At 39.0% G+C, this 11,696-nt stretch overlaps 1 protein-coding gene across 3 annotated transcripts in view; it reads left to right on the forward strand.

Moving 5' to 3' along the window:
- The window catches only part of ARID1B (AT-rich interaction domain 1B), a 435,546-nt gene that overhangs the window by 119,973 nt on the left and 303,877 nt on the right, over positions 1-11,696 (forward strand). For all 3 annotated transcript variants that reach the window (XM_055536066.1, XM_055536065.1, XM_055536067.1), the window contains exon 3: positions 5,294-5,443. In XM_055536066.1, coding sequence (XP_055392041.1) covers positions 5,294-5,443 — 150 coding nt within the window. The remainder of the gene's footprint in view (positions 1-5,293; positions 5,444-11,696) is intronic.

Consider the following 11,696-nt stretch of genomic DNA (forward strand, 5'->3'; position numbering starts at 1 on the left):
TAAATCTAATAATCTCCCCTGTGGTAAAATAGAATCAGAAATGGCATGAGAACGATGGTGGTTTAGGCCGGTCAGGGAAGGAATGGCATCTGAGACAGAAGTGCTTTGTATCCTCAATTTTCAGTACCCAGTTCCTGAAACTCAGTAACTCTTGGTTAAATTTCACTTGAATGCAACAGTTTGGTAATCTTCATTGTTGTTAAGTTGCTAAGTCATATCCAGCTCGTTTCAACCCCATGGATTGCAGCACGCCAGGCTTCCCTGTCCTTCACTATCTCCCAGAATTTGTTCAAACTCATGCCATTGAGTCAGTGATGCCATCCATCCATCTCATCCTCTGTCGTCTCCTTCTCCGCCTGTTGTCATTCTTTCCCTGCATCAACGTCTTTTCTAGTGAGTTGGCTCTTTGCATCAGGTGGCCAAACTGTTGGATCTTTACCTTCAGTATCAGTCCTTTCAATGAATGTTCAGGGTTGATTTCCTTTAGGATTGACGGGTTTGATCTCCTTACAGTCCAGGGGACTCTCAGGAGTCTTCTCCAGCACCACAGTTTGAAAGCATCAATTCTTTGGCACTCGGACTTCTTTATGGTTCAGCTCTCACATCCATACATCACTACTGGAAAAACCATCACTTTGACTACACAGACCTTTGTTGCCAAAGTGGTGTCTTGCTTTTTAATACACTGTCCAGGTTTGTCAGAGCTTTTCCTTCCAAGGAGCAAGCATATTTTAATTTCATGGCTGCAGTCACTGTCCACAGTGATTTTGGAGCCCAAGACAATAAAATCTGTCACTGCTTTCACTTTTTCCCACCTATTTGCGATGAAGTGATGTGACTGGACACCATGATCTTAGGTTTTTGAATGTTGAGCTTTAAGCCAGCTTTTTCATGAAGTAAGAGATAAATAAAGACTCACAGTAGCCAAAATTGATTTCACAAAATTGAGACAGTAAAATGTACTTCACTCATGGACTGGCCCTTCAGGCCTTCATGACAGTGTAGTATAGTAGGTTTCTCTGTCCTCAGCAGAGTCTGTTAAAGATGGAGGTCAGAGTGACAAGAAGTGGCTGAATGCCTTGATGGCATGTGAGGAGCCAGCAGTGCGGGGCCAGAGTTATTCTGAGCTTTGGTCAGACAAATTTTGGAGTTGGCTCTGGGGCATTCCTTGTCTTATGGCTCCGTTCTTCAGTTTATGTTTCTTAATAATGATTGTTTGGTTTAAAATGTCAGAAAAGCATCTAATAGATTTTTGAAAGCCCTACATCTAAATTGATTTAAAGCAAAACATTATTGATCATTAAAAAATTAAGACATTAGTTCCTGACAATTGAGGTATTATATTTAGAAATTGGTTTTTAAAGGTAACAGTTAATAATTAGTATTTAGAGATAGTGCTACAACTTGTAGTTTAATAAATAATAATAGAATATGTGTAGAATTCCAGGTAGAATTATAATATTGCTGGTTATTATATTAATAGGAATCAATAGAAGAGGTAGCCCCATTTTGCAAATGGAGATGTAAGAGATATCATTATGTGATTGATCATATTCACACAACTAAGGTATAGGAGGACTTGGATTTAGGTTTCATAAATTGCTAATACAGAAATTCTGTAGGTAGATGAGCATTTTAGTTACCTCTATTCAGTTGTGTCTCCCATGTAAGGACAGTGGGCCACATGCAGTTGCTTGGCTCTAGGCCCCAGGTCTTATAGCCCACCTGTACCATGTTATAAGTTATCCCAGGCTCTCAGAGGGTTAGATGCCAGTTAGTTAGTACCACATAATGAGACCATGTATCTAAAAGGATAACAAGTAGATTTTTAATTGAGGAAAACAGCAACAAAATCTCCCAAGCAGGTGCTTTTGATGGTTTTCCCCCTGACATTTATTGGGGTCAGCAGATTGTTGCTACGGATCCATTGTGGAATTGCTTACGTCCCCACCCATTCTACCTGCCTCACCTGCACCTGCCTTGCTTCCACGCTTTTCAGAGTTGGGATAGGTGGTTAAAGGATGTAGTAAGCTCATGGCTGCTCTAGTGTTAGAAGACTAATGCAATATGTCCTCTTGTTGTCTTGCTTAGAAAATAGAGGACCCCCACCCCCTGCCCTGAAACAACACTTCCATATTGTGTTTAAGGGTTTCTGTAAATCAGAAAGTCAACATATTAAAGTGCAATTCATAGGGGAGTTGCTGGCTGTGTTGACTGAGCTTTACAGTCATTTTAACACTGGCAAAGTGTTACCCTAACTGCTTCAAATCAAACTGCAAAGATGCTCGTGTGAAATATAGTATTAGATATCAAATCAAACATATGGGTGTTGAACGAAAGGATATGTGTTGTGGTAGTATATGGTATTCTAGCATGTGGAGTTGTATTTTATGGAAATTCTTTGGCTTGGCTCATGGCAGGGACATACATTCATTATGAGACATCAAGCTGTAAAATAAATAAAAGCAAAGAATTCAACTGTGCTGTTGAATGGTTTTCAGTACAAACTTGTCTGTTCTAGTAACTTAGGATCTGTGTGATGAGAAGCATTTGTAAGTCATTGTGGCCAAATGTTTTGTCACCATTGCTAGAAGTTTGAAAATAATCTAGATTGGGTCAAAAGGAGTATGAACTTTAGCATTTTGCAGTTTTTTCTTTTTACTTCATAGTACATATTACAAATTACTGTGCTAATTGGTCTTAGAGGCAAAATGTTTAATATATTCCTTACTCTTTTTCCCTCTCATTCAATATTCTGTAGTCAATTTGTTTTTTAAGTGTATATCTGGAACTGATACTTAATTCTTAAAAGTATATAGGCTTATGAGGATGAAGTTCTTGGATTTCTCAAATGAACTATATTGTGGTATTAACAGTGACTTCACCATTCTTGTCCCAGGAGTGCTTTTTGCCATTCTGATACCTTGTTTTTCTTTTCCTCTCCTATTCTTTCTCTCAGTTAGGGAAAAAAAAATGTGTCAATAGATTTCTGATTTGATAGAACATCAGGAAATATCATCAATGGTATATTTATTGCATGAGGAAGAACTTCTCTTTGAGCAATTTCAATATTTTTTAGGTTCATGTAACTAGAAATGGAGAAGACCCATTTTAGGTCATTCTGTCTATATCTTGGGTATTTCCAGCTAAGTGCTTCCCTGGTAGCTCAGATGGTAAAGAATCGTTCCATCCCTGGGTAGGGAAGATCCTCTGGAGAAGGGAATTGCAACCCACTCCAGTGTTCTTGCCTGGAAAACTCCATGGACAGAGGAAGTTTATAGACCTGGAGGTCTATAGTCCATGGTGTCACAAAGAGTCGGATACAACTGAGTGACTAACACTTTGACACTTTACATCATTGACTGTTTATCAACTAGGAAAATAATATTCTTGTATAGCTATGAATATTGATAGTTACGTTGTTTGGTATACATAGTATTGTTTTCTAAATCTGTTTCATTTTATTGTAAAGCAGTGTTGCTTCTTTTTAGCAAAAATAGTAAATGGAATTGCTAATGTAACTGGTATTTGCTAAAATGTAATTGAGGCATTCTGACCTTCCTTGAAACCAACGTGTACCCAAATCACAAGCATCCTACAAAATTTTAGTAAGGGATCTTGAACTGGAGTTCATTTTCATTTGTGTATTGCATAAGAATGGATTAGTATAATCTTTCTCTGACTTCCTTGGCAGAAGCAATTTTTTTGATGTCAGTATTCGGAGCTTTTTACCCCCTCTGGATTTTTGTGAAATTATCAGTATTTGATATCTGATAAAGTATTTTGCCGGGGACCAGCCCCGACTGATCCAGGGTATTCAAAGCGGGGACGGCGTCGGCGAGGATCAGGATACAATAGCTTCAATTAGATATTAATTAGAGATGTAAAGAGTAATAGAATGAGGATAGCTCAGTAGGAAAATTCAGTGGAGAAAAGAGGCTGAGTAGCTTGGTTTACGCGAGAGACCAATAAAACTTCAAGACAAGAAGTTTGCACCACTTACGTAGACTGCAGGCGTCCTTCCGTTCTCCCGAAGGAGAGGAGACACTGAGGCCTCCCCGGTCGGATCTTAGAAGCCCAGGCATAATTAGTAAGCATGGCGGGTTCTGTGCTCCAGATGGAGACTCAGCCAGAGTGAGAGAGAGAGCGACATGGGGAGACCAGTATGTCGAGAAACTAATCCCAATTCTTTATTTTCCAGGGTCTGTTTTTATACACTGAGGTGTTATACAAAAGTCACGTGGGGTCAGCAGTCCTGACTTTTATCAAAGTCAGGTGCTTCATACAAATGTATACAGAGGTCTTAGGGGTGTTACATCATCTTCTGGCCAGGGGGCCTGCTGACAATTTATGACCCTCTCCTTGTGACAGCGGTCAGTCAACCAGGACACTTATTTCTCCAAGGGTGATTATTCTTAAAACAAACGCCACCCAAATAACGTTACATTCCTATAGGGTGAGGGTGTAGTGGGTTTTAGTTAAGGAAAGAATTTACTTAGCCTGAGGTCTAACGTGATTAATATCAAAGGTTAATACTTATTTCTTCTATATATTCATTAATGTGTGTAAGGGCAGGGGATGTGGAGACTTAGCAACAAACATTGGCTCAACAAATGAAAAACCCTTCACCAATACAATTTCTAATCAGTCCATTATACTTATACTAATAGTTTTCTAACTTTTCTAAGGAACCTGTTTTTAGAAGGTTTAAAGCATCTCGTGCCTCTCACGGTTGGGAGGCTGTGAGCAATCACATGTGGCCGGACAAGCCTGTCAGGCAGGCCAGAGAACCTTCAGAGGAGTTTGTAGGTTAAAACACTCTTGTCACGTCCAGGAGTTTTTATTAACTGGAGCTCTAAGTTAACTCCTTCTCCGAAAGAGGTGGTGGGGGACAGCCCGCCATAAAGTCAGAGGTGTAGGTGAGAGCACAAAGTAGTAGGCAGGCTCTGGTTATGGGGGTAGATTCTCGAGGATTTCCAGGGGGACTCCTGAGGCTCGATCCCACCTTTGCGTATGTCGAGCCTCCTTCCTCATGACCTTTGCCACGGGCGGAGTGCCTCACTCTGGCCCCCAACAGTATTTTTTAAAGCAGAGTTAAATTATCTTTTGTCTTCATTGATAGTATGTGAGGAGAAGGCAGTAGACCGATTTATCTAATGGAGAGAATGTTAAAAATTTGAATTCAGTTGCTTAGCAAAAAACCCACTTCACGTTGCTGAATCAAAACCATATTTGATTTTATTGATTTGCATGTTTAGACTTTCTCTCACTTGCTCGTCTTGACTCTTGACAGATGCCACCTCAGTACGGACAGCAGGGTGTGAGCGGTTACTGCCAGCAGGGCCAGCAGCCTTACTACAACCAGCAGCCGCAGCCTCCGCACCTTCCCCCGCAGGCGCCATATCTGCCCTCCCAGTCCCAGCAGAGGTACCAGCCGCAGCAGGTGAGCACATTCCTGGTCACCAGGCCTCTGTCCTGTGTTCGAAGGCCACCCCGGGTTCTGAGACATTTTCCTGTCCCACTTAGAGAATTTCTGTTCTCAGTGGGAAAAAATGAAGTTTTGAGAAAATGTAGAACTATATCCTAAATGTTTGTTTAAGAATGGATGTTTGAGATTGAAGGGTGGGAAGAATGAGTAATTTAATAGCTTCTTACATTACCGGTTAGTGACAGCAGAAAACGTCAGTCATTACATGTTCTTTGTCATGTGTATTCCGAATCTTTCAAGAAAGTGCTCTGTCACTTTGTTGAGGCTTATTGAGGAAAATGGTTTTATTGATCATTTAATCTTGCTAGTTGGCACGTACATGGTGTGTTTATCTTGAGCTTTCTTTTGATTTGTTTTAATGGTAAGTGCTACTGTATCAAAAACATTGTTGCCTTTGGCAGTATTCTTCCTAAACTAGTTTATAAACAGATAATCACTTAAATTACAATATATTAAAATACTGAAGGGAATCATGTACTTTGAGTATGTTAAACTGTTTCTAGTTTAAATTAGCCTCATTAAATACTCTTTGAGGTTATTGGGCTACATATTTCAGTTTACATGATTTGTTGAAAAATAGTACATATGCTTTGGGTACAGTGATTCAGTTTCATCTTGTTTTAGAGATTGTCACCAAAGATATTAAAAGGCATCATGAACTCAGGACCTGTACTCTGAATTAAAATAGAACTTTCATAGCACTTTCAGTCATAAGCATAAAATTGTAACTTTGCATTTTGTATTTTCCTCTCTTCTTTCTTTTTTGTGGATGGGGGTGATGAAGATAGGGGAATACAGTGGCACTGACTGTTCAGTCTTCAAAATGATTCCTAGACAGCTTGGAGTGATTGCTGATGCTAGGCAAAATATATAAATATATGAAGCTTAATTTTAACAAATTCAGCTGATTTCTTAAGGATTTTATTGGATTCTTCATAGGCTTTTTCCATGTGATTTTTATTTAAGAGTTCCAAAAAGAGTTTATAGCTTTAAACAAAACAGTGTAACAGCTGAGATTGAAGAGGCTATAGAATCTTGTGTTTTGCATATGGGTTGACTTCCCTGGTGGCTCAGACAGTGAGAGCTTCTACCTACAATGCGGGAGACCTGGGTTCGATCCCTGGGTTGGGAAGCTCCCCGGAGAAGGAACTGGCAACCCACTCCAGTACTCTTGCCTTGAAAATCCCATGGATGGAGGAGCCATGGACGGATGCTATAGTCCATGGGGTGGCAAAGAGTCGGGCACGACTGAGCCACTTCGCTTTCACTTTGCAAAATTTAAAGCAATTTATAGATGTAGGAATGTACATTATTTCAAAGTTATTTAGTCTGTTCTTTTATTAAAATCAGGAAAATTAAATAACTTATAATACCATTTCTTTTTAAGTGAGAGACTGGTATCTGGGTTTATAATATATAAAGTTAAAGATTTTTTTATGGGCTTTCAGAGCCTTATTGAACTTCTCTGTAGACAAAATGTTTTGTCATGTTAACAAAGTTTAAGAAGGACTCAACAGAGATATTGCATTAGTCATTTTACTTCAGTGTGTGAAAATGAATCTGATTGTAAAACCAATTTGGTTAAGAATTCTGAGTGCCTGTCATTTCCTTCAAGACCAAGTTCAAAATTTACTTCCTTTATGAAGCATTCACTGATGTCTTCTTCTACATGGCAGTTAGTTATTTAATATCCTTTATATTTAAATATTTAAAGCATACTACAGGTAAAATCTTATTTTAATGAGTACAATTCAAATGTGCTTAGTTTAGATCTATTTTATGCTTTCAGCGATACTACCATTGTTTTATTAACTTGAATACAATAAAGTATATGTCAGGAAGTGAAGTGAAGTCGCTTAGTCGTGTCCGACTCTTTGTGACCCCTTGGACTGTAGCCTACCAGGCTCCTCCGTCCATGGGATTCTCCAGGCAAGAATACTGGAATGGGTTGCCATTTCCTTCTCCATATGTCAGGAAGTACTGTATAAAAATGACTTGATGTAAATACTTTTTTTTTATTTTGGTATATTCTGAGGAAAGTCAAATATTTCCCAAAGTATATTGGAATTTTTTTTCTCGTTTTCACTATAGAAGGTCTAAATATTTTTTTCTTTTGGGACAAAGAAGTGGAAATCAGAGATATTTAGGGACCCCAGTCAGAGGGTCTGGTTTTACAGGAACAGTTTTGATTTTTAGGGAGTTAGATATTTATATAGATTGGGGAAGTTTATCTTGGAAATGACATCTAGCATATTCCATATAGTTAGTACCTCCAAAACTAGAATAACAACCTCCCCCCCAATCTATCCCAAAACAAAGTAAAAATAACCACTAGAATATCTTCAAAATCAATCTAACTTTTAATAAGAATTTTTAATACTGAGTTCACATTTAAAAAACGAAGAAACTCAACTATTTTGACTTAAGAAGCCAATGTTTCATGACAGACAGAGCATTCCTTCCTGTAGACTTTCCTTTTCTTTCTAGACATTGCATGCATAATCTGTTGATTTTTGAACTAGGAGATCATCAGAAAGTATTACTTTGTGTCTTTTGTTAATGTGAATGATGCAAAAGTTAATTTTAGAGTTCCATTAAGATACCTACCTTTGTTTCTTTAACATTTTTTAATGTGTAATGTTCTGAATAATCAATACATTCCCATGTGTCAAAAATTTTAAAGTACAAGGAAATGATACAGATCCTAGTCTCCCAACACAGTTCCTCTTGCCTAGCTCAGCAGCAAGCTCACCCTTTGCTAGATAACCACTTTATTATGTTTATTTAGTTTCCTTACAAAGAAGCAAAATACCATATTTTAATTGTTAGCTCTGTTGCTGCTGCTGCTAAGTCACTTCAGTCGTGTCCGACCTCTGTGTGACCCCATAGACGGCAGCCCACCAGGCTCCCCTGTCCCTGGGATTCTCCAGGCAAGAACACTGGAGTGGGTTGCCATTTCCTTCTCCAGTGCATGAAAGTGAGAAGTAAAAGTGAAGTCACTCAGTTGTGTCCGACTCTTAGCGACCCCATGGACTGCAGCCTACCAGGCTCGTCCGCCCATGGGATTTGCCAGGCAAGAGTACTGGAGTTGGGTGCCATTGCCTTCTCTGATTGTTAGCTCTATTTTCACACAAATGTTGGTACACCATAATATACTATAAACATTCTTCTCTTCTTTATCACCCCCTTCCCCACCCACTTAAATATATTTTCTATGATCTTTGCAAAGTAGCAGTAAAGCCATCCTCCATTCCTTTTTATAGCTTCATTCCATTTTATGGACATATCGTAATATATTTAACCAGTTCTCTTTCAATGGGCATTTAGGTTATTTTTAGTAACTTGCAGTTCAAACAACTCTGCCGTGATGCTTTGTATTTGTGTCAGTTCGTAAATGTTCAAGTGTATCTGTCAGATAAATTCCAGGCTGTGTCAATGGGTACATGCGGTTGTAATTTTGCTAGATTGTTCCTCTCAAGGGTTGTACCAATTTATACTCCAACCACTGATGTATGAGAGTACCTATACATGTTCCAGTAGCATGATTTTAAGAATTTTCTGGATTTTTACATGGTCTCTTTTTTATAAGTTTAATTAAATTCTGTGCTTTACTTTGACTATGTCTTACTTTTTGTCTGATGAAGCCAAACAGAAGATTAAAAAATTTCCTCTTAAGTATTCCTTTGGCTAAGTCTCTCAAATTTTGTTATGCATTATTTTTATTCTCTTTTAGTTCTAAGAATTTTCTTACTTCCCTTCGTTCATTTTTTAAAGACTGTTTTATTGAGACCTGGGTTTCTGTTTTATTCCCTCAGAAGGATTGGTGTATGCTTTTGCCAGTTGCTTGTGGACACTAGGAATTAGGAATCATATTTCGTATTTTATTTTCTAAAGTTTTATTATATAAAGAGATCTCAGTAGAGTGATAAACAGAATAATGGAATGAACACTCACATACCAGCATAAGTTCCTTCATGTACTAACCTAGCCATATTCAGATATCCCCAATTGTCATCAGAATGCCTTTAAAGTTCATTCGTTTCAAGCCAGATTCAAATGACTGTTAATACATTGATTTGATCCTTACATCATTTTTCTGGATCAGTTCTGTCTTACCCACTCCCATTCATCCTCTTGGCATGTTGAAAAAAACTTGAGTTGGTTTTCCTATGAAATGGCTTTGTCTGGGTGGTTTCCCTTGATGTGGCTTAATTTGTTCATCCAGCCCTTCTGTTTCCTGTAAATTGGCAGTTAGATCCACAGGCTTGAAGTTAAACATTTTTATTTGTGATTATTGTAAATCATGTCCTCAGCATTTAGGTTATGTCCTTAGCATTTCTGTTTAGTGGAGGGGTCCATGACCCTCCTTTTGAGAGAAAGAGCCTCCAGTGGTTCCAGCCCCAGGCTGTCTGGTGACCATCAGCTGTCTTCCAGCTGAGGCGTAGAGCCATTATGATGAAGATAGACCTTCCCCTTTGGACTCTGTCCAGATTACTCACCCACAGAATCTGTGAGACTAATACATGCTGCTGTCTTTAGGCCACTAAGTTTGGAGTGGCATGTTACACATCGTTACTGACCGATATGATTTGAATACTTCACAGCTGATGCTGTTGAGAGTATTACATCAGGAGATATACACCCTAGTATTTTGTTGTCCTACAACAAATGGTGTTAAGATTGATTGGTGGGTTCAGGTGGTATGGCCTTTGGGACCATTTTAAATGGAATTCTCTTCTTGAGGTTTTATAGAGTGCACCATTAAGTGTTAATTTTGACCAGAAACTCTGGTCATGGTTAGCCTGTGGATGCTAATTCTCAAAGGAGTCATTTAAAAATTCTTCCTACCTCTCAGTATCAAGTTCAAGACAGGTATTTTTCTTTTCTCTTTAGTGAATGCTCATACATGATGGATATAGCCCTTCTTAGTCCCTTGTTTATTTGAGAGGTATTGTCTCATATTTTGCTCCTTTTTGGCGGCCCTAGATTCCTCCTTTCTTCTGTTGCCTGTATAGTCATCAGATGGAAAGATAAAATCTGTAACAGAATTCAGCTTCTATTGCTCTCTTACTTTCCATGTTCTTGGTTTATTTTATGTGTTCTTGGTTTCACTCATATTCATTCCGGGTTTGTGATCCATTTAAAAAGACACGTTTCCCAGTGTTTTCATTATTTCAGTTATAGACATTTACAGTATCCTGTCTGCCACACTGCTGGAACTGGTACTCTTTTCTGTTTTCTAGTTGTTTATTTGATGTCTTTTATACAATTAAGAACTATATAAATTGCAATTTAATACGTAAGTTAGAACATACTAATTTGTTGTTGTTGTTCAGTTGCTCAGTTGTGTCCGACTCTTTGTGACCCCTTGGACTGCAGCATGCCAGACTTCCCTGTCCTTCACCAAAATGAAACTTTCCTACTGCCTCCTTTTTCTTTTGAAATATAAAGAATATGTTATAAAAAATATGTTACCTACACAAAATCCATGGAAACTCTGTTACTATGCAAAATTTTAAACAAGTCAGAAAAATGCACTAACTGGTATCGAAAAGTGAAAGTAGTATGTAATAAAATATTATATATTTAACTAGATTCTTGGGTATGACTGCACTGAAGGCTTGTGAAATTAATGTTTGCATGTATGCATGGTGTCAATGTGGACCTGGCAGCCATATCATGAGGCTGATAGAGGAGTGTGGCATCAGCCTCCTGGATGTCAAGCTAGGGTTGTCAATGGGGAGATTCCATCTTCTAAGACAGAGAGCAGCTCTTGGTCAAAGTCCAACTGAAATAAAATATAATCTTCCCTCAACGTACATGATGGTAGTTTTATTCCTGGAAAATTCAGTATAAAGTTGTTTTAACAATACTTTGTTCTTATATGCAGAATGGAGTTGGGTTCTAGGCTTAGACAAATAGCTGTGGGCGGCTGCGACCGGCACATTTAGTGCGGGTGGCTACCCATGGCCGAGGTCAGGGGCAGAAGCCGGGAGGACCCCATGCCCAAGAGGAGGAGGTCAAGAGGAGTTACCCCACGTCCGAGGTCAGGAGCAGTGGCTGAGAATGCCAGGCTGCGACAACGCAGGCACGGCCAAGAGGAGCTACCCCACGTCCAAGGTCAGAGGCAGCAGCTGGGAGGAGCTACCCCGCATCCGAAGTTAGGGGCAGCGGCCGAGAGGAGCCACCCAATGTCCGAGGCCAGGGG

Source organism: Bubalus kerabau, chromosome 9 (assembly GCF_029407905.1).
Source record: "Bubalus kerabau isolate K-KA32 ecotype Philippines breed swamp buffalo chromosome 9, PCC_UOA_SB_1v2, whole genome shotgun sequence".
NCBI lineage: Eukaryota > Metazoa > Chordata > Mammalia > Artiodactyla > Bovidae > Bubalus > Bubalus kerabau.